We start from the raw sequence: 24,203 nt of genomic DNA on the forward strand, positions 1-24,203 counted from the left end.
AGAAACCCTAATAACTGTTACAGTGGGATGTACCATTTGCCATACACCTCATAGCGGTTTGCAGAGCATAGTTGTCGTTGTGGATGTAGATGCATCCGCAATGGAGGGGTAGCTGTGGAGAGACCAGACGGTATGGTTCCTGAAGCAGGGCAGTAGCATTTTCAGTAGTCGCAGGGGCAAAAGTCTGCCTGACTGACTGATCTGGCCTTGAAACATCAGTCACCATGGGCTTGCATTGCTGATATTGCGAATGGCTGAAAGCAAGGAGAAGCTACAGGTTTTACTTTTTCCGTGGACATACAGCTCTACTCTATGATGGCATCTTATTGGGTAAGATAATCTAGATGTACAATGGTGTCCTGTTTGGATCTCTGAGCAGGGCCTACTCAGGAGGATGTTGTCAACAGGAAAAACAACACAGACATTCTATGGACTGAAGTGCAGAATGTTAGATCCCTTTATTGGGTTGGTAGGTTAGAAAATTTAAAAAGGGACATGGATAGATTGTAGTGGGAAATAGTGAATTCAGTGGCAGGATGAACGGAACTTCCAGTCATGCTTGTACGGGTTTACAAATACAAAATCAAATAGAGGTAATACAGGATTAGGTATAATAATGAATAAGAAAATAGGAATGTGGGTAAGTTAGTATGAGCAGCACAGTAAACGCATTATCATAACCAAGATAGACGCAAAGCCAACCCCTATCATAGTAGTACATGTTTATATGCAGTTAGCTCCACAGGTGGTGATGAAATTGAAAAAATGTATGATGAGAAAAAAAGAATTATTCACACATTTAAGGGAGAGGAAACTGTAATTGTGATAGGTGATTGGAATTCAGCAGCAGGACGAGGAGAGTGGGAAAAATAGTAGAAGGATTGGACTGGGGTAAGAAAGAGGTAGCCGCCTGGTAGAAATTTGATAAAACATAATTTAATCATTGCTGAAACTTGTTTTAAGAATCTTGAAAGCAGGTAGTATACATGGAAGGACCTGGAGACATTGGAAGGCTTCACACTGATTATGTAATGGCAAGATGGAGATTTCAGAATCAGATTTTAAACTGTAAGACATTTCCAGGGGCTGATGTGGACTCTGCCCACAATTTCTTACTTATGAACAGTCTAAACTTCTTTCTCTGAGTTTCTACACCATATCGTCTCTCCCAAATCCAAGTTTCCATCTACTTGTGTCCTTCAAGTTCTCTCCCAGCATGGCCCTCTCCTGCATCACACACCTCACTCCATCACTCCAATGTAGCCAAAGTCTTCCTAATTTTCTGTACCATAGAGGTCTCCAGCACCATATTTTTGAGGGCCTTCTTTCCTCTGGCACTCTTCTAAGATGTCCATACAATGTTAGGCATTTATTTTTAATTGTGTCTACAATATCTTTTGCAGTTTCCATCTGCTCTTGAAGCACTTCATTTCTTATTTTCTCTCTTGTTACTACTCAACTTTGTCTCTAAAACCCCATTTCCATCACTTTTTCTTCTTATTGATCCTGGATACTTCCCACATTTCAGCAATATACAGAGCAATGCTCTCAAGTATAGTGTCATATATCCTCTTTTGCAAATTTTTTTGACATCATTTTATTCCAAACAATGGAGAGTAACTGCTTAGTTGCCACCTTCCCTTTCATATTCTGTGTTTTATTTCCTCGTTGATTCCACCTTTATCTGAAATGAGTATCACTAAATATTTATATGAACAGTTGCATTTTACTGTGCATAGATCATCCATAAAAAGATCCCTTCCTGTACCTACGACAACCAAGTATTCAGTATTTGAAGAGTTAGTTTTAATGTTCTGCCATTCATATACTTCTTTAAGCTTTCTTAACAATAAGACACATCCTCTTCTTCCTCAGTGAAGATGACCTGATTATCGGTGAAATTCAGAGAGAAGAGGCTGTCATCATCTACTCCAATTCCCATGTTTTTGCACTTCCTTTTCCAATTTTTCAGTGTTTCATTTAAAAATATGAATGAAAAATATAATATATTTCATGAACAATGTCAGTATCATGTTTGAAAACTGTTTTCCTCTAAAAGTTACTCAAATTAAACAGAAGTCTATAATAAAAACATGGATTATACAAGGAACAAAGATTTCCTGTAAGACAAAAAGGAAAATGTATCTGTCGACCAAGAATAGGTCCAGTACTGATGATTTAGCTAAATACAAGGAATACTGTAAAATATTTAAAAAAGTAATTCAGATATCTAAACAAATGCACTGCGAGAAGATAGCAATGTCAGGGAACAAAATAAAAACAATATGGGATATAGTGAAAGAGGAGACTGGTAGAACCAGAAAGGAACAGGAGCAAATAGCACTAAGGGTAGATGACACATTAGTAACCGATGGGCATAGTGTGGCAAATCTATTTAACAAGTACTTTATATCTGTTACTGATAGAATGGGATTGTCAGCAGTAAATAATGCCCTTGAATATGTGGAACTAGCCTTTACAAACAGCTTCAGCTACATGAATATGTCACTCACTTCACCAAAAGAAATAACTTCCATAATAAAATCTTTGAAAACAAAGCATTCTAGTGGTTACAATGAAATATAAACAAAATTAATTACGGCATGTTCTTATGAGTTTAGTACAATTCAAAGTTACTTGTGTAACCAGTCAATTGTAACTGGGACATTTCCTGACTGGCTAAATATGCAGATGTTAAGCCTCTATTCAAGAAAGGGGATAAAGAGATACCATCAAACTACAGACCGATTTCACTTTTGCCAGCATTCTCAAAAATTTTAGAAAAAGTAATGTACAGGCAGCTTCTCAACCATCTGACCACAAATAACATATTTTCAAGAACACAGTTTGGATTTCTGAAGGGTACTGATATTGAGAAGGCTATTTACACCTACAGTGAAAATGTACTTAATTCATTAAATAACAAATTACAAGCAGCAGGTATTTTCTGTGATTTGTCAAAGGCATTTGATTGTGTGAACCACAACATCCTTTTAAATAAATTAGAATTCTATGGTGCCATGGGCAGTGTTGCAAAATGGTTCAAGTCATACCTAGCTAACAGGAAAAAAGGGTGTAAGTACAAGGGACTAGTGAATTAAGTCATCAGTCATCATCAGAATGGGAAGAAATTACATGTGGTGTCCCACAAGGATCCATCTTAGGGCCATTGCTTTTTCTTGTGTACATTAATGATCTCTCATCAGTTACACTGCCAGAAGCACAGTTCGTTTTGTTTGCAGATGACACAAGTATTGCAATAAATAGTATGTCATGTGTAGTTCTAGAAAGATTTGCTAATGATGTTTTCATGGATATTAATAAATGGTTTAAAGCCAACTCATTGACATTAAACTTTGAAAAGACTCACTACATGCAATTCAGAACCTGTAAGAGGTTTCCACCCAGCATATGCATAAAGTATGAATAAGAGCAGATAGAAGAGATTGACAGTCTTAAATTCCTGGGATTACAACTTGATAACAAATTCAGTTGGGAGGAGCACACCACAGAACTGCAGAAACGCCTTAACAAATCTGTATTTGCAATTCGAGTGTTAGCAGACATAGGCGACATAAAAATGAAAAAACTTGCATACTTTCATTCCATAATGTCATATGGTATAATATTTTGGGGTAACTCTTCAAGTCAAACAAAAGTTTTCAGAGTCCAAAAGCGTGTAATACGTATTATTTGTGGAGTAAATTCACGGACATCATGTAGAAACCTCTTCAAAGAACTGGGTATACTAACCACTGCCTCTCAGTATATTTACTCCTTAATTAAATTTGTCCTAAATAATATATCTCTTTTTCCAACAAACAGCTCAGTTCATACATACAATACCAGGAACAAAAATGATCTGCACAAAGACTTAAAAGAACTTACTTTAGTTCAAAAAGTGGTCCACTACTCAGGAACACTCATCTTCAATAATTTGCCAGCAAACATAAAAAATTTAGTTACAAATAAAGATCAATTTAAAAGGAGCCTGAAAGACTTACTAGTGGCCAACTCCTTCTACTCCATTGACGAATTTTTTAATAGAAACAAACGATGTATATATTCATACTATTAGTATTGTTATTTCAGCTAAAAAAAAATTGACCTGTTCCACATCCATGAGCATCTCCTCAGCATGGATCTAATGAACGAAAAACTAATCTAATATAATATAATCATTAAAGAAATAATTCTTCTCAGCATCAGTGCATATGCAGGAGTGATCATTACATCATATCCTTTTAGCTTCATATCCACACACATGAGATATTCATTCACACAGTCCCATTTCTTAATGCAGCATTTCCACTTTTTATGTACTGTGATGGATGTCTCCTTCTCTGCCCACCACTCTCTGTTCACTCCATTGTAAATAGGAACATAATCATCAATTTCTTTTTTGAACTGTGGGTTAAAACTGAAGAATTTGCAAAACGGGAGGAAATTAAGGTGATGGGACGTGGATAAGTTGAAAGAACCAGAGTTTGTTAAGAGTTTCAGAGAAAGAAACAGGCAATTATCAACTAGACCATGGCAAAGGAATGCCGTAGGAGATGAATTGGTAGCTTAAGAGATGAAATAGTAAAGGCAGCAGAGGGTCGAAGTAGTAAAAAGACAGGGCCTAGTAGAAATCATTTGATACTGCATTTAACTGATGAAAAGAGAAAATATAAAAATGAAGCAGACAAAAGAGAATACAATCACCTAAAAGATGACATTGACAAAGCGCAAAGTGGCTGAGTTGGAATGGCTAGAGGACAAATGCAAGTCTTATAGAACCACATATAACTAGGAGAAATATAGATACTACCTACAGGAAAATTAAGGAAGCTTTGCTAGAAAAGAGAAGGAGCTGTTTGAGTATCAAGAGCTAAGATGGAAAACTAGTGCTTGGCAAAGACGGGAAAGATGAAAGGAAGTAAATGAAGATAAGATGGCAGACATAACACTACAAGGAGAATTTGACAGAGCCCTGAAAAACCTAAGCTGAGACAAGATCCCTGGAGTAAATAGTGTTCCCACAGAACTGCTGAGAGTCTTACAAAGAGGCAACCATAACAAAACTATTCCATCTGTGGTGCAAAATATACGAGACAATGGAAATACCCTCAAACTTTAATAACAATAATGTCATAATTTCAATTACACAGAAAGTAGGTGTTGACAGATGTGAATGTTACCAGACCATCAGTTTAATAAATCACAGTTGCAAAACACTGACAGGAATTATTTGCAGAAGAATGGAAAAACTGGCAGAAGCCGACCTCGAGTAACATCAGTTTGGGTGATGGAGAAATATTAGAACACACAAAGCAATACTGACCCTATGTCATACCTTAGAAGCTACATCTATAGCTTTTCTAGACTTAAATAAACCTGTTGATGAAACTGACTGGAATGCACTCCTTGAAAGTCTAAAGTCAGCGAGGGTAAAATATTGGGAATGGAAGGTTATCTACAACTTATACAGAAACCAGATGGCAGTTATAAGTGTCAAAGGGCAAAGTACTTGAAAGTGCAGTTGAACAGAATAGGCCACATCCTGAAAGGAGGATGTAACTGATTATGGCTGACTTAGAGGGGATATAAAATGCGGACTGACAACGGTAAGAAAAGCTTTTCTGAAGAAGAGAATTTTGTTAACATTGATTATAAATTTAAGTCTTAGGAAGCCTTTTCTGAAGTCATTTGTCTGGAGTGTAGTGCTGTGAAATGTGGATGATAAGCAGTTCTGGCAGGAAGAGAATAAAAGCTTCTGAAAAGGTGCACTGCAGAATAAAATTCTGAAGATTACAAGGGTAGACTGTATAACTAATAAGGAGGTACTGAAGGGAATCGGGGAGAAAAGAAATTTGTGGCCTAATTTGACTGAAAAAAGGAATTGGTTGATAGGACACATTCTGAGATATCAAATAATTGCCAATTTAGCATTGGAGGAAAGTGTGTGTGTGTGGGGGGGGAGGGGGGGGAAGCGAAGAGGTGAGTACAGTAAGCAGGTTCAATAGTTGTTCAGAGACAGAGGCTTGTAAAGGATAGAATAGCACGGAGAGCTGTATCAAACCTGTTTTCGGACTGAAGGAAACAACAACTACTACTTTGCCAGAACTTCCCATTCCATACATCTCTCAAGAATTAATTTGCATTATTTCTGTGTTGTCATATTCAGAATATGCTTATACTGCAACACTGATTTCAAAATGGCTGTAAACCACAGCTGAAACAAGTGAATATTGTAATGAATAATAAAAGAAGAGAAAAAACATCCCAATGATGTTCTGCAAAATTGCATTTATTTGTCACAAACTAGCTTTCGGCTTCTTAGGCCATCTTCAGGTAACAAATGAATGCTGCAGTCACAGGTACAATGACAGGTGACTTACACAAATATTATTCAGAGAGATGATAAAAAGGATGACACACAGTGTGTTAACATAGGGACATATATTTTTCTTGTGTAATGTTACTCTGTTATGTATAACTAAAACTTAATTTTTTTTTTAAAAAAAAAAAAAAAGGGGGGGGGGGAAAGAAAATTGAGTCTGGTCATTTAATACAAAATTGGCATTGTGTCTCATATGCTCAATGGTTTCCAGCAGGGTCATCTCCCTACTTTTCTTTACAAAATACAGAACTTCACATTCTGCATCATATGAGTGGTTTTCTGTTAAAAGATGATTAGTGAAAGTTGGATCTTACTTTCTTAATCTTCATCTTTTCCCATGTTCAGATACCCCAACTGCTGCAGCTCTGCTTGATTGACCAATATATTTACATACCCTAAAAAAAAAAAGTTTACCCATTGAGTGGACTGATATATTACCTGGCTGGTCATGGCCAACACTCCAAGTATCTATACAAAATCAAAGACAAGTGAATGAAAGTTGCTCCCGTGGTAGTATGGGCACACCAGAATACACATTTGTTGGACTGCATGCCGTATGAAGATGCAGCAGGCAATGGCTGTCAGGCATTAACGATGTTGGATCCCAAAGCAGCACTCAGGAGTGAGTCAACATGATGCATCTTGGATAATACTACAACCACAGTCTCCAAGAAGATCAAGGAACACTTCATGAGCCATTCAACCATATGTCAGCATGCTGTCATCCCGGCTAGACAAGACACTCTGTAGAAGGAGAGAAGACAATTGAGGCTGTCGACTACTGCATGAAAGGTTTCTCAATTTATGTTGCATTGGTGCAAGTGATCATGGAAGTGTTAACTTTATGATGTAACAAGGATTAGTGGAATTTCTTGTTGACATGCTAACAGTAGTGTAAACAGTTGGATAACTGGTTAAAGGTTTTATTATAGTTTAGTAGTAGTAGTAGTAGTAAACAAATTAATTATCAGAAATAAATGGTTTGTATGTAAAACTTATTATTATCCAAGAAAATATGATTTGAATGGATGGCCTATTTTAGTTTTTCAGGTAATGGGCTGCAACTGTGAATATAAAATAAATGAAAATATAATTTCTCACAATGCTTTAACATGATTTTATAAGGTATAGAACAGTGAAACCAAGCCTGCCATCACTAATTGTACCTCTAGTTTTTATCTCTGTAGAAAAAAATACACGAGCTAATGAAAAAACCTAACAGTACTCCTTAGTGGCCAACTCTGCTTTATCAATGTGAATCTTGTCCATCCATTCAAGTCCTCTGATACAGTTTGCTCCAGGATTAATTCCCATATGCTGTAGCACTTTCACTGTACCAATGTTGCCATCATTAAAAGCAGTAACAGCATCACTGTCCCCCACTTTAGTGTATTCACTCTGAGAAAAACATTTTTTGATAAGCGAGTCCATATAAGATTACTGAATGACTCATTGGGATTTCGAGTCTGACCATGCAGACACTTCTCGAGTCATTCAGGATTTGCCAGGTCTCTGTAAATATGTTTTATGATATCCAGGACTGCTGCTGGGATGGAATGTTTATGGCTGTATCAACCATGAATCAGGTCCAGGAGGGCAAAGGTGGTGTACTGGTTTTTCATCAATTGACAGTGGACTAAGGTAGCCCATACTGCCTGCTTCATTTTCAACAAATCCTCAGTATTATTTCTAATGGCCATGCTGCAGTTCATCAATCATTTTGTCTGTCAGCCTGCCTCTTACAGTTTTACCATCCGAAAGTTTCTTGTCTGTCAAACTTTGTTTCAACTTCCTCAACCTGGTACCCATGCTCTTCTGGACATGACATGACATATAACCTTTATAACACAGAAATCCACAGCCTTCTATATACAAAAATTATTGATTGTAGTAGATCTTGAAGTAATGCATGTAAAAATTTTTAACATTTTCAACTGATGTAGATTATATTAAAAATAATAATAAAATAAAATACTTCCCATGTGAGTTTATAAGTGATATATACATCATTTTATTTGGAAAACTGCAAATTTTATAACGAGATAAAAACCTGAAAACGTGAAGAAAAAAAAAAAACACTTTTCCATTCTAATTCCCCTCAAGTTGTCTAAGTAATCTAGAAAAAGAAGTAGTTGCTCTGGAAACCAACAAAGTTACTTTTTATATTCTAACTTTTTTATGTATATGCTGCTTTTAGTATCTTCAATTTGTGATAGTGGCATGTGTGGTTTTAGTAATTTTATTTGTGAATGAAGTTCATGTACTGCTGAGTTTGTAATTTTCGATTTACATTTTTCTCCATCTGTAAATGAAAAATTGCAGTTTTCAATCTTTCTTTTTATTCCTAACTAGGTTCATTTTTTCCTCTGCTGTAATTATTTTCCACAGAAAAATTATAACAGTAATTTTTGTTTCATTTTACCAAATCTGATGATATCCAAAAGCTGAAACTAGTTACTGGTGAAATGTAGAAAACAAATATTCATGAATTAGTCAAAAGAGCACAAGGCCCACACACAAAGCAATTGCTAGCAGGGAAGAAAGGGAGACAGGTCTGCTACATTTTCTATTTATGTCATGAGCCTTAATCAAATTACCAGAATTGAGAGGGGCCAGCTTGTGCCTATGAAGGAAATATTAACAATATTTTCAGAAGTTACCCACCTCAATAGAATGGACATGACTTTTGGCTACTGGAAGGAGCTTTTAGAGTCTGTCCATACATCAAATAGAAAATTAAAAAGAGTACCAATTTTGTATACTGCCTTTCAGACTGATTATAAAGTGTGTTCATTTATACACTAAGTCCTTGGAGAAGAGTTGCTCCAGAAACTAAGACTTATGTCAATAACATTTTGATAGTTACAGAAGCATTCTTTTTAAACTGTCAATTGGTGCATTAAGTACTAACAAAGAGACGGGAATAACTATCAAAATCTCATTAAAAAAATGTTTTTTTAGATCACATAAATGATTTTTGTGGAATAACATTAATTTGGAAGTATATAAAACAACATGACTTAGTTCAGAATCGAGAGATTAAAACAAATTAACTGTACAATTTGTTAGTTTTCATATAAAGCTTTTCCATGACCAGCTATAAATACACTTGAGCTAATAAAACTATTTAAATGCTGAAGCATGTGGAAGTATAAGAACAACTGTGCTAAGGCCTTTTAAAATAGTCACATATGGTATGGCTGACACAGGTATGCTCCATCACATTAATTTTGCACAATTTCTGTCTACCTGTAGGTGCCTTTAAATAAGGGGTGGAATAAGAATTAATTCACGAGTAAAAATTCTCTGATAAAAGGGCACTGCTAAAAGTTACCATACAATTCATTTTACAAGTAGAGCACTGAAAGGAGGTGTTAGCTATAGTGTGATATGTGATAACAATAGCAAATCAAGTGGCACATCAGTTCCACCACTTGCAAAACATAAGTAATCAAAGACAGTTTACAAGAAATGTATCAGTTTACCTCTTTTCCTGTATTTTATATTGACACAACCACCATCATGTTAAAATGAATGGCTACAAGTGAAGTTACTACCCTTGCAGTACCCAGTGTCCTGTCACTTAGCAAAATCGCAGAAATTTTTGCACCTTTCTTATGTGCTGCTCCTGCCACAGATTGTAACACCTGATCGTACACTTGGCCTTTTATTATCCATGTCGCTTTACATATCTTTCTTAGTCTCTTTATCCTCATTCTCAACATTCATTCCTTCCTCTTTCTGCTCACATTATAAATAGTTGTTGTGACCCAGTATTTATGACCGTAATCTTTCCTGCCTCACTTTTCTTCCTGCTCTTTTTTTCCCCTATTTCTTTCCATTCATTTTTACATTCTTTGTTGAATCTCTCTATACCTACTGTTACAAAAACTCTTTTGCAGTAGCACGTTTTGTTACTTCTCTATGGACTGTGCAGAGAAACAAATGACAAATTTACATATTTGTTAAGTACACGGATAGCACACTCGCCACTGAACGGTAGGCAGCAGAGTACACATTACTATCCAACAAAAAATTTAATTTGCCGCAAATATTGATCACATTGCATAATGCACTAAAGAGTAGAAAAATGTCATTCCCAAAATAATCAGAGATTTTTCAAAGATATTTTAATTTACTGCTCACTGAGTTCTTTAACTGACAGTGGCCACCAAGAACTCTTGCCAATATGACATCACAGTCTCAACTCCAACAGTTATGACTAGGTATGCAATCTCACAGCACAGCCTATGGGGTAGTTTTCATCTCTTTCTTTCCTCTCCGTTCTGGAGAGAGGAGCATTTGGTTGTAAATGATCTAGAGGTTACAATCATATCTATATGGGAATGCCATTGCCACCTTCCGTGCCAGTAAATAGATCTTTACAGTTCTCCTTAATTCATTATTAACATGTGGAAAAAATTTTAGTGGTATACACTGAAGTATGAATGGCTTTTCTCCAGTGAAATTAGCTAGTTTATGCCTTGGAAATTGTATTACTGCAAGTGTCTACAGACACTTCACATCTGGTTCTTCATCCAGTTAAATACCTCTTCTTTGGCAATAAACTTTCACTGCAGGTATGAGAAGATAAAGTGCCAACAATAACAATAAAAACATTTTATTATGAAACATGAATTACATCAAGTAACAACATACAATATTTTTGGTCACTGCTTTTGAAAGACTAATCATCAATACTAAATTAATAATGCAGATCACAAGAATGTTAATACAGTCTGTATGTAGAAGACAGTAGCAGGTTGCTGGATCAATTGTCCACAAGATGACAGGGTTTTCAAAGAAACCTGTTTGAATGGTATTTTATTTCTGTTAAATGATTCAATGACTACTTTGAGCACTGACTAGTATAAATTCCTGAGTATCTGCCTCTTATCCCAGATGCAGATAACAATAACACAGAACAATGCATTAATATTTGAAGGAGAACACAACAATGATTAAATATGAAAATGAGGAACATTTAAATCTGTCTCTTACTCCATGTACATTATTCATCCTGCACAATATAGTATAATAAACTTGTCTAAAAGCCCTTTACAACAATAAGAGCTATCTTATGATATACAGATGAGAAATAATCACTTTGCACTTCACTTAGACTACTTAAACAGTTGAGAGAATCTCTTGCTTTACAGTTCTAATAAGCATCAAACATCCCAATTTCAATTGTATCAAAAAGTGGAAGTCTTGTTACAACAAGATACAAACAATGTGCTGATAATGCAGAGCCTAAATTAAATTAAATTTGTTTGAATGGCATATAATGGTTCTGAACAACATGCACTGTGATTTTTGGCAACTGAGACATGTGGATAACAGTGTTCCTTATACTTTACATGGAAATATGACTTATTTCAATAAATAATTACTAAGCAATGTTATTAAAGATTATTTGTTAATAAATATGCCGTTGTGAGAACTTCATTGATCCAACCTTGCTGCTCCATCAAAGTATTAATTCAAAGAATGGGTTCCAGTCATTCATTCTTAACAAGTTGTGATACAAGTTTTCAAATGATCTGCTTACTGTCTTCTTACATTTTGCTGTAAGATTTGTCATATTTGACACAGCCATATATTGGTGCAACAGTCTTATCTGAAGAAGTCTACATGTCTATAAATAACACATGTTGACATTCATTTTATACTATAACATACAGAACACACACATAACAACAATGAAATAACTTTTCCACACTTACATTATAACAACCTACATTGAAAGTAAATTTTTAAACAGTTGTTAGACATAATCCATCAGAATATCAGTCCCATAAATAATACAGATCTTTGCCTAAAACACCTGAAAAGCTGTTCAAAGTGAAACTTTGAAAATATTTCTTTGGTTAGTAATAGCTAATAAATTAAATTAAACTGAGAATTAAAGTAATTACCTCAGTATGTATTTTATGGGAGATTAAGCTTTTGATTGAATCACCAATGCAACTAAATATGCCCATCATCTCTACTAGCTACGAGGTATTTACATGTGACCATTAGTTTATGAAGGTTATCACAATATATACAGACAAATAAAAGTAACTGCAGTGGCACATTTGGGCTGGCAAAAGTAAATACTTGAAATTCAGCAGTCCAAATTATTTTCACAACATTTGAGACACTGTTTCTTGTAGCAACAAATTCCTAAAACTGAAACAAAAAATATAAGAATATTTAAAATACTGCCTGCCATTTCTCATGTTTATACACAGAGAAGTGAGATTAAATAAAAATCCAGATACACTCGTGCACTGAGGGTTCCATACAAACTTCATTATATGTATAAATGGTTCATTCATCCTAGAAATCTAGAATCTCTTAAGATTTTTGCCTGTTATCAGTATCAATGCTGGCAAGATATTGGTCCTGGAAATTCTAAGGCTTTCAAGAAAGCCTTAGAATTCACGCCTTTCTTATAAGAGTGTCTTATCTTTAGACCTGACCTCAATGTTACCACAAATATTTTTAATTTTTTTGTGTAAATTTATGTTTTACATGATACACAATACAGCCCAAAAGTTTTCAGAACTAGATGTTCTGGGAATCAAGGTATATGGTTCCAACAGTACAGAACCAAACTGAAGATCAATTACCAGCATTAATACCAGGTATGCCAGCACAAGTGATGGACAGTACTGCAGAGAGAACCTAATCTCGTGAGACACAGTGTTCTAAGTAGGACTCACAGCATATACATAAAGCTTCAGAGAAAAATGAACAGTGTTTACAATTAATTTAATACTCTTCACTACTCCTGTGCCATCAACCATATAATTAACATTTCATACATACTTTTTTTTTTTTTTACTTATAATATTGAAACTTTTGTCCCAACAATTCAAAATTTGATACTTTTTCCTCCCATTTTTGTGAAAAGTGTTGCAATTTTACAAATTTTAACACTAATTAAACTTAACATTCATGCTATTTAAAAATCATGCCAACATAATAGCAATTTTTCAATTGTATTTCACCAATAATTACAACCCGAAACTAGAGAGAGACATAGAAATCACAACATTTCTGATAAATTTTTGATTTGCAGTGCTAGCACCTGAAGTATGATTTTGCTAGCTTTCAAGTGACATATACTTAATCTGTTAAGCTATTTCAGACAAGTTTCTTAATTGTATGAAATATAGGTCTGAACACTGAACACTTAAGCCAAATGTGCAGATACATTAAATTAAACAAACCCACAAAGCATGTATGAATTCAATACAACAACGTTAAAGGGATTAAGAATAAATACCCTTATAGGGAAGAGTGGGTTTACTGTGGATGTGGGGGGAAGAGTGGACACAGAATTATTTCAGTGAAATACTCTTTGGAATTTTTGCCTGTTCATGTTGGTAGTTCTGTAGGATGTAGTAAACAATACAAAGAAAATTTGGTGCCAGTCAGGTTATTGTTGCAAGCAAGATAAGTGAAAATTCGTTTTCCGGCCACTATTCGATTTTTGTCATAAATTTCAAGATTATTCCAAATGGTTAGTACTGAACAGATTATCAGTTGTGGTTTATAAATTTATAAAGATTTCCATAACTTTTGCTTGTGTAATGTTTCATCTAAATACAACACATTTGCGACAATTTGATTTCATATCCAAAATGGCCCTTTGGGGCAAGTGTGGACAGTAACCACCGTTAACCCAGCCCTGATTTAGAACAGAGGCCAACATTTAGTTTCATAGTTTTATGTTTATAAATTATTTTATTAAATTATCTATATTGTAGATGGGGAGGACATATATCCAGAAAACTAACAGGGCTAATATTAACGAAGAAAAAGTTCATAAATTTGGTTAAAAAAGGGGAGTATTCAACGAACTGCAGAGAAATTTGGATTAAAGAAGTCTATGCTACAGAAACACATCACCACAGCTAAGAAATATGCTGCTGAAAGCATTCAGATCTGTCCAGGTGAGTTTCCACACAATTATGCCACCATGTAATAATTCTACTGTTCTTTGTGAACCAACTGTCTTAGACAAATAACAGATACAGTTGTGTAACTGCAAAAATCCATTTCTATTCCGTACACTGTGGCTGACTATGTTATATACTTTTTCAGATCCATGTGATGGAAATGATTCTGGAAATTCACACGGATAAATCCAAAGCACTTAATATGACAAAGTCCAAATACAGAGTTCACAAGGTTTTTACAGATCCTAAAGAGAAATTACTAGCTCAATACTTCATGAAGGCATCAAATTTACTTTATGGACTGCCATACAACCAAGCATGTTAACTGGCATATATGTATGGGGAAAAAAAATATCCTAGGAGCTGGAATGTAGGGTGTATGGCAGGAAAGGACTGGTTGTTTGGATTTTTACACAGCCAACAGAAGCTATCTCATCGTAGACCTGAAAATACGAGCTTCACAAGGGATGCAGCACTTAAAGTAAATATTAACCTTTTCTTTGACAATTTTTTGACTATTGTACAAATTTAAGTTCAATCGAGACAGGATAATGAACTAAAGATATTGCAGAATGTGGTAAAAAGCAAGTAGGAATGGTAGCATCACAACAGAGAGGGGAAAATGTCACCATGTGTGCTTTCTATTCAGCCTTAGGGATGACCATACCACCAGTGTTCATTTTTCCACGAGTCCATACAAAAGACATTTCTGGATGGTGCGCCATGTGGTAGTATTGGATTTGCCAACAAATCTGGTTTCATGAGAACCGAATTGTTCCTCAAAGTTTTAAAGCATGTCGATAACAAGATGAGCTGTTCGAAAGACAATCATCTACTCATACTTCTGGACAATCGTGCAAGTCACACCAGTATTGATGTTATCAATATGGCCAGAGATGCTGGAATCACTCTGCTGACATTCCCAGCACATTGTTCCCCAGTATGCAGCCACTAGATATCACTGTGTTTGGGCCATTCAAGGATATCTAAGAATAGCAATGGCTGGCTTGATGAAAACGCATCCTGGTCACCAAGTCACTATTTCAGAGATGGCTATGTTTTGTGAGATAGCATTTCCAGCTTCATTTACCCAAAAAGATATTGTATCCTGCTTCAAGGTGCCTGGATTGTGGCCACTTAATAGGTTGGCATTCACTGAAGACAATTTTAGGCCATCTGAAGTAACTGAGCAGCCTATGTCAAGTTGTGGAACCTCCAATTTTGTATGATGCTTCACCTTCCACTTCAGGTGCAGTACTAACTGAAATTCCAATTCCTGAAGACTTTTTCACCTTCCCAAAAAGTCGCAAGGCAAGAAAGAAAATCGGGGCAAAAGAAATCCGCAGTTTATGCTAGTACTCCAATCAAAGACAAATTGGAAGCAGCAGTAATGAGTAAAATGAGATCAGCTTTGAAGAAGACTGATCCAGTGCAAGAAGGACCTGAAGATCTCTGCAAAAAATAAAATCACTGATGATTAAGATAGTGAATTGGAAACCCTTTCATCCCCTATGCTGGAATCTGAGAATTAGGGATGCTGTGAAAGACAACAATGAAGCCCACAAACTTTACAAATGTTGATAGATGTTGATGAAGTGAGGTATAGTGATTTTGTATTGGTTCATTTTGCCACCAAGAAGACTTTTAAATATTATGTTGGGCAAGTTGTGAATACCATTGGTGAAGAGAAAGTGTGTTTCCTACCTGTGGAAAAAAGGATCTGGATTTGTATTCTCTTTTGTCCCAGTTGAGTCAACAGTGGAGAGGTCAGATAATATTTGTCTCCTGCCTTCTGCAAAAACAACTGGGACACAAAGGCATGGGAGGATGCTCCAGTTTAATGTTAATTTTGAAAAGTACAATATTTGTTTAAAAAAAAAAAGCAAAAAAATTCTTTAGGTTAATACCGATGTTTCATATTTATATAAACTTTTTTTTGCAAACTTGGCTTTACATATATAAAAAACATACTGTCCACTTTTACCCCATGCAATTTCAGTCAATGAACACATTTGCCCCACCATTGGGCAAATGTGGGCAGATTGCAGACATCTTGTGTTTTTAACTCATGGTCAAAATGTTGAAGATACAAAGAATTGCTGTAATGATTCTGGTAGTGTGAATCCAAAGATACTGAATTTAAAAAAAAATGCTTCAAATGGTCTTATTACAAAGTATGAAACAAATATCCACACTAGCCCCACTCTCTTCTAGAAAACTCAAAACTTGTTTTATCTACCAACAATTCTTCACCACGCCAATGAATAGAATAGTCAATTCTTCTTTGAAGATTGCAGTTACTCCTAATACAATGGAATGCAAACATTAACAACATACTTAACCTAACCATTTCAAAATAATTGTGGTGTTGTTGAAAACTGTCATTGCCTAATAAGTTTGATGACCTTCTAATAATTTCCGGGTATGCAGCCGGATCCCGTCGACATTCTGCCACGATATTTCGGCCCAGAGACGTCTGGCCATCATCAGGTGAGTACACAACTACTGAAGAGCCCAGGTGCAGTCGCGGTATTTATACCGATTCTCGTGCACGTGTTGACATGCGCGGCATAGCCCAGTAGTACGTGCTGCCCTCGGTGGTGAAAGTAAAAGATCATCTAGTCATTGAGTATCGAATGACGCTGTCTATTCCGCTGTGAATGTATAATTTTAATAACAGGATTCCAAGTTTTATCCAGTTGAAAGCCGTTGTCACGATTTATAAGATTATCGGCAAGACGTATTTCCACTGACTCCTTGATTACGGAATCCCAAAATCCGGAAACCGGAGCTAAAATTTTTGTTCCATTGTATTCCATTGAATGTCCCATTGAAATACAGTGCTCTGCTACTGCCGATTTTGACGGTTGCCGCAGACGGGTGTATCTTTCATGTTCTGTACATCGTTCATGGACAGTTCTTGTCGTCTGGCCAATATATGCAGAGCCACATTCACAGGGAATTTTGTAGACCCCTGCTTTCTTCAGTTGTAAATCGTCTTTAACGGATCCAACCAGGGCCCGGTTCTTTGCTGGTGGACAGAAGATAACCTTGATTTTATTCTTCTTCAGTAGCCGGCCTATTTTCGACGACACATTCCCGGCGTATGGAAGAAACGCAGTTGATTTAAAGTCGTCATCAGCGTCCTCAGTGCGCTGCTTCTTGTTATGACAGTTGCGCATGGCCTTTCTTATTTGGCGTGAAGTGTAGCCATTCTCTTTAAAAACCTTCTCCAAGTGTTCTAATTCTGCGTGGAGGTTTTCATCGTCCGATATTACATGCGCTCGATGTATTAAGGTACTGAGAACACCGGCTGTTTGTGCTGGGTGGTGGCAGCTTGACGCTTGGAGATACAGATCTGTGTGAGTCGGTTTCCTGTACACAGAATGTCCTAATGACCCATCATTTTTACGGCATACTAGCACGTCTAGAAATGGTAAAGTGCCATCTTTTTCAATCTCCATCGTGAATTTGATGTTCTCATGTAAAGAGTTTAAATGATGAAGGAATTTCTCCAGTTCCTGTCTGCCATGAGGCCATACAACAAAAGTATCATCTACGTACCGTCAGAAGACCGTAGGCTTTAAGACAGCAGACTCAAGTGCTTTCTCCTCAAAGTCCTCCATAAAGAGATTAGCTACCACAGGGGACAAAGGGCTCCCCATGGCGACGCCATCTGTTTGTTCAAAGAATTCGTCATTGAATAGAAAGTACGTTGAGGAGAGTATATGTTCAAACAAGGCCGTCATTTCTGCACTGAATAAGTTACCAATAAGATGTAACGATTCCATTAAAGGCAGAATGTCGACGGGATCCGGCTGCATACCCGGAAATTATTAGAAGAACAAATACGCCGGGAAAATTTCAGAAGTCACAAGTTTGATGACAATTATTCTAAATATACAAAAGTTTCCCTACTTATTTTCTCACATAAAATCTCTTTCCACATTAAGTTTCATTGTATCATGGAAACATACTATAATATTTCTGACACATACTTAAAAATCATTAAGGCCTATAGAAATACACATTTCTTAATTTCTGTGTTGACATAGGAATTTTCCTCAATTACAAGACACTAACACAACCATTTTCAATGGTAAATAGCTTTCAATAGATGAAAATGCAACTACTTTCTCTTCATGACATCTAAATCAATTGTGCCTTCTCCACACTCCCTTATCAGTACAAAACTCTGGCATCAAAATACAACACAGCACAATAATATAGTACACTTCTCCACTGACAATCAGATACAAGCAGATGAATGACATGTTTAATGTTTCCAGCTACAAAATTCTATCATTTGGTATATTTTAATCATGAATAACAACATAAATGCACAGACCATTTAGTTTCTCAGTTGCCTTCCTGTTTCAATTCTTTTGAACAACTCATAATCTTCATTGTCAGTTGGCATTTCATGTCGACACAATGGGCAAGTATTTGTCTGTAAATAGTCAGGAAAAATTTACAACCTTGTTACAGAATATTTACAATATCATACTAAACTGTGACAGTGAGAAAACAAATACCTTTTCTAACCATGGCAGAATGCACTCATTATGAAATGCATGAGTACAAGGAAGCAATTTTAAAGTCTCGCCGATTTCACAAATTCCTAAGCACACTGGACACTGGTACCCTGTGGAAGAATACTGGTGATTATTGAAATATCCACAATAATGAGCAGATGCATGCTGGTAGCTACATTTATAATGCTTAATTTTTGTAATTTTACTTGAGACCTACCTTTGAATTTTAGAAATAAAAGGAGAAAACATGCAATATTGATACCATGAAAGCAAAATAAAAGGAAGATCAAAGTCTAACAGACAATCACAATCAAAATTATGAATGAAGGGACACAGCTAGATAACAATAGAAGAGAGATGAAATTACAATGAAATTCAGACCATTAGCTGCTTACAGGTGTTGATCAATATCAATGAGACAGGTGAAAATGTGTGCCCCAACTGAGACAAACCCGAGATCTCCTGCTTACATGGCTGATGTTCTAGCCGACAGTCATCGTGGACACAGAGGAGAGTGTGACTGCAAGGACTTATTTCTGGCACGCTCCTCACGAGACCCACATTTACAACTTACTGTCCACACACTCAGATTCCCAAAAGAGTTTGAGCAATGTGAGTGTATCCACAATGAACATCATTGGCCAGTAAGCCTTATCTATATGAAGACGGTAGGTGTTCTTTTGGACATGTCTGAAAGAACAGAATCTAAATATAGGTAGTCATATATGGATTTCAAACATAATGTCTTCAATTGTGGGGTCAATGTTATGTAAAATACGACATTTGTGCATCTTGTAGAAAGATGAACCAATGGAGAATCCAGGATGAAATATTGACAAAACTGGTTAGTTTCATGTTTCACGAATAAATTTGCACGATAGATTGTAATGATGTAGAATAAGTCATTTTACCGTCACATTGCAAATTAATTTATGCAAATGGTTGCATTCTGAATATTTCTAAATTGTTTACTTTTTATGTTTTTAAATAAACATGATATTCAGATGATGTGAGTTAGTGAGTCCTGTGCACCACCTTTTACACCTTACAGTAATAGAAATTCTTCTTTGAAATAGGACGAGTTGTCAAGGAGAAACTTTCTCAGTTTGCCTTCAAATTTTACTTTGCTGTCTGTCAGACATTTTATATCAATGGGTAAATGATAATTTCTGTTGCAGTACTATACACCCCTTTTTGTGCTACAGACAACCTTTATAGGCAGTACTGTCATTTTTCCTCTTGGTGTTGTAATTATGTACATCATTGTTCCTTTTGAATTGTAGTGGATTATTTACAATGAACTTCATAAGGGAATAAATACACTGAAGAAGTAGTCAAAATGTCCAACTCAAACAGATGACTACAAGATGATCGTGGGCGAGCACCACTATTATTACAGCACTTTTTTTCACAATAAAAACCTCCTTTCTTAAAGAAGAGTTACCCCAGAACATTATTTCAGTGGCCATGTGTGTGAGGGTTGTGTTTCATAAACCCGTGTGTGTGTGTGTGTTTTCTACTTCAGAAGATGACCTTTTTGCCAAAAAGGCTCAAATGTATAGCAGTCTTTTTGTTGTGCCAGTCTGTGACTCAACTCTTTATGGTGGGTAGCAATCTTCCATAATACTGTTGTCGAGAAATGAGAGTCCCACATACATTAAGCTAACTTCTCTTACCGCGCGAGCGCGCCCACACACACACACACACACACACACACACACACACACACACACACACACACACACTTTTTTTAATGTTCGCCAGCCACTGAGCCTAACAACAGGATCATAAATGCAGGTAATCACTGCAGGAGGGCGAGGAGCAAAGTTATGTACTACATTGTGGTATAGCACAAGGGCACAACAGGACAAGGGTACAATGTGTTCCTTTCCTTCCTAAGGCAGGATCCCTCGAAGTGTTAAGAGGGATGGTGGATGGGGAGACAGGTTGGTTGCACATTAAGCAACACCATGTCCAACACGGTACAGAACTTTTTCATAGAACTTTTTTCCTCCTCAATAATATGGATAAGACAGAAGGCTATTCATCACATGCAGGAGGCATGAAGCCACAGACAGGCACAATGAAAAAGAATACTAGAAATATTTCAGCTTTCTGACAAGAAGTAGAAAAAACACACATTCCAAAAATCACATTTCACACAGGTGGACACTTTTGTCCCTGGGCACTAAGGCCTCACTGCAATTGCATCTGACATTAGAAGCAATCTAGCTGCAGTGGGCAATGGGGTAAGGAAGAGGCATGGGTGGTAAGTTTGAGGGTTAGCAGGGTATGTATGGGGGCAAGATATTAGTGTTGGCTGTAGGAGTGTGCAGGGTCATGGTAGTGATTGGAAAGGGCTGCAAGATGCAACATCACAAGGTTGTGCAGGGAGCATGGTTAGGGGAGAGAAGTAGAAAAGAGGAAAGGATTATGTAGATGCATTGGTGAGAGAGAGAACCTGCAGTACTGAGGCTAAGAGGCCAGTGGGGTTATGAGAATGAAGGATATGTTATAGGGAGAGTTCCCATCTGCACAGTTCTGGAAAACTGGTGTTGGTGGGAAGAACCCAGATTACACAGATTGTGAAGCAGTCATTAAAGTTAAGCACACCATGTTAGGCCTATTCTACATGGTGAGTATCTGGAAATAACGAGCTCACTCACCAACAATTAGGGTATACTTTAAAACAAAAAGTGCCCTTTCATTCAAATATATTTACTTAAGGATTAAAGCACTAAACTTTTCACTTAGTGATACTTTTTCAAAGACATCAAGGTGGTCAGTTTCCGTCATTTCACTCTAATTGTTTACAAATGAATCAGTGTCATCATCAAAATCATTGTCATTCTTGTTTTTGCTTAAGATATCATGCCAAAAGCTCTACAGTCTCTTCCATAGGAAGAACTGTGGATAGAGAACTGGCCATTTCGCACCTACTAGCTTAAACATACTAATTACAACCTCTCTCTTAACACAAGTGCTACAGTTTGACAATTAATTAACAGAGGCTTTCCTAGATGGCAGTACTGTGCAGCATTGCTGCCTAGTACAGATTCAGGAATGGAGCATGTGATAGCTATGAAAAATTGTTTCTAATGAGGCACGACATTGGAGTGGAAAGGGTTGATGCTGTGATTTTGTATTTGTTAGAACTACTAATTTCCTTAATCTCATACAGGCTTATTAACAGTGTTTTAAGTAATCCTATCCATTCTACAGGGTGGTCCAAAAGTCCAGAAACACCCTGATAAAATTCAAATGGAGTAGCAAACAAGGAAACAGAGTCCCTACACACGAGGAATGGGAAGGGGAAACTTTATAGGCTATTCCACCAACATGGTGGCCATCTTGAAAGCCGCCATCTTGGATTCAACTCCAAAATTTCAAATGGGAATGTGGTCATGTGACATATCTAACAGAGAGAGACCTGCACCAGGAAAACAATACCATTGTTATTTTAAACATAGCTTTATTCATTCTAGGGTTATAGCCAATTACTTGCGGCAGCAGTGGGACGCTCGGCAGTGTGAGTATTACATACTGAGAAGTCATAAAATGGAGTCTGAAACGGTGCAAAGTGACTATACCATGCCTGATATGTTACATGTGTTTAACTGTTAGCTGTCATTTACTCATGCTAACGTTTTAATCATTGTTTCCTTATTTACAGGTTACAAAATGTCCTTAACACATGAAGAACACATTGAAATCATCTTGATGTCAGGAGAAAGAAGTGCACCAGTCACTGCTGAGGATTTCAACAGCCAACACCCAACGAGGCAGCCCATCACTCACAGCACAGTTGCCAAGCTATTGGCCAAGTACTGAGCAACAGGTTCTGTCGCAGATAAACCTAAGCCTGGAAGAACAAAATCTGCCACCAATGAAGCAACAACAGTGAGCGTGTTGGCATCATTTAGCAAGAGTCCGCAACGGAGTACTCGTTGCCTGTCACAAGAATGTGGGGTTAGCCGTACCTCCATACTGCGAATTTTATCGCAGCACAAATGGCAACCATACAAAATTCAGCTGCTCCAAAACCTGAACAAGGATGGCCCAGACCGTCGGGTACAGTTCGCAGAATGGGTGACAGCAGCTGCAGATAAACCCATGTTTCCCTGTTCAGTGATGAAGCCAATTTCTTTATCAATGGTGAAGTGAACAAGCAGCATCACTGATACCGGTCCGACACAAATCCACACTGGATTGATGCTTCAAAAACTGTCGACTCACAAAACTTGATGGTCTGGTGTGGTGTGGTGTGTGGGGGTACTAAAGATGTTGGACCGTTTTTTTTTTTTTTTTTTTTTTTTGAGCCCCACCACATTATGGGCACAATGTGTGAGCATACCTGGATGTGCAGTTCCCTCAAAAGTGGATTGGTCGTAGGGGTGCTGTGGAGTGGCCACCACGTTCACCAGACTTGACTCCTTTGGATTTTTATCTTTGGGGCCATGTCAAAGTACTGGTTTATTCTGTGAAAATACGGGATTTGCATCATCAAAAGCACCGCATTGTTGATGCATGTGGTCAAATTCAGCCAGATGTGTTGATCAAAGCTCTTCAGGACTGGGTTCGGATGATAGCATTAACAATCCAACATAATGGACAACATATCGAGCCATTCCTATGACTGTTGGTGGTCTCTCGGGACTGTGTAACATTGGCGTAATGTCTCTTCGGCACATAACACACATGCTGCCGAGCATCACACTGCTGCCACATGTAACTGGCTATAACCCGAGAATGAATAAAGCTATGTTTAAAATAACAATGGCATTGCTTTTCTGGTGAAATTCTCTATCTGTCTGATATGTCACATGACCACATTCCCATTTGAAGTTTTGGAGTTGAATCCAAGATGGTGGATTTCAAGATGGCATAGCCTATAAAGTTTCCCCCTTCCCGTTCCTCGTATGTAGGGACTCTGTTTCCTTGTTTCCTATTCCATTTGCATTTTATGAGGGTGTTTCTGGACTTTTGGACCACCCTGTACTTATCATTATTTGAATTATCTTGGGAGTCAATCAATGTTCAATTTCCACAATCTAACAAAGAAATTTCAAAAGAAAACATTTACTTAATCACATAAGATAAAGCAATAAAGAATATGATCACACAGTGCTTAAATATTACAGGAACAAATGCCACAAACAAACTGTGTAAATAACAATTTACAGTACTGTGCTTGCAAATAATCAGACGAAAGCCTAATAGAGGAAAAAGTGCCCATGCAGCTAATGGTTCAAAACAGAAGTCAAAGTAGTTGTCACTCAGCACAATGAACTGGTTCAGACTCCTTACAAAGAACACTGTACTTTCCTGTAC

The 24,203-nt window shown here is 36.9% G+C and overlaps 2 protein-coding genes across 4 annotated transcripts in view; one reads left to right on the forward strand and one right to left on the reverse strand.

Annotated features, from left to right (window-relative positions):
- Positions 1-24,203, forward strand: part of LOC126267377 (broad-complex core protein isoforms 1/2/3/4/5-like) — a 216,357-nt gene that overhangs the window by 121,652 nt on the left and 70,502 nt on the right. The window lies entirely within an intron of this gene.
- The window catches only part of LOC126267376 (uncharacterized), a 45,461-nt gene continuing 32,248 nt past the window's right edge, over positions 10,991-24,203 (reverse strand). For all 3 annotated transcript variants that reach the window (XM_049972559.1, XM_049972558.1, XM_049972560.1), the window contains exons 3-4: positions 18,873-18,982; positions 10,991-18,787 (exon numbers count right to left, since the gene is read on the reverse strand). In XM_049972559.1, coding sequence (XP_049828516.1) covers positions 18,689-18,787; positions 18,873-18,982 — 209 coding nt within the window. In that variant the 3' untranslated portion in view covers positions 10,991-18,688. The remainder of the gene's footprint in view (positions 18,788-18,872; positions 18,983-24,203) is intronic.

Source organism: Schistocerca gregaria, chromosome 4 (assembly GCF_023897955.1).
Source record: "Schistocerca gregaria isolate iqSchGreg1 chromosome 4, iqSchGreg1.2, whole genome shotgun sequence".
Taxonomy (NCBI): Eukaryota; Metazoa; Arthropoda; class Insecta; order Orthoptera; family Acrididae; genus Schistocerca; species Schistocerca gregaria.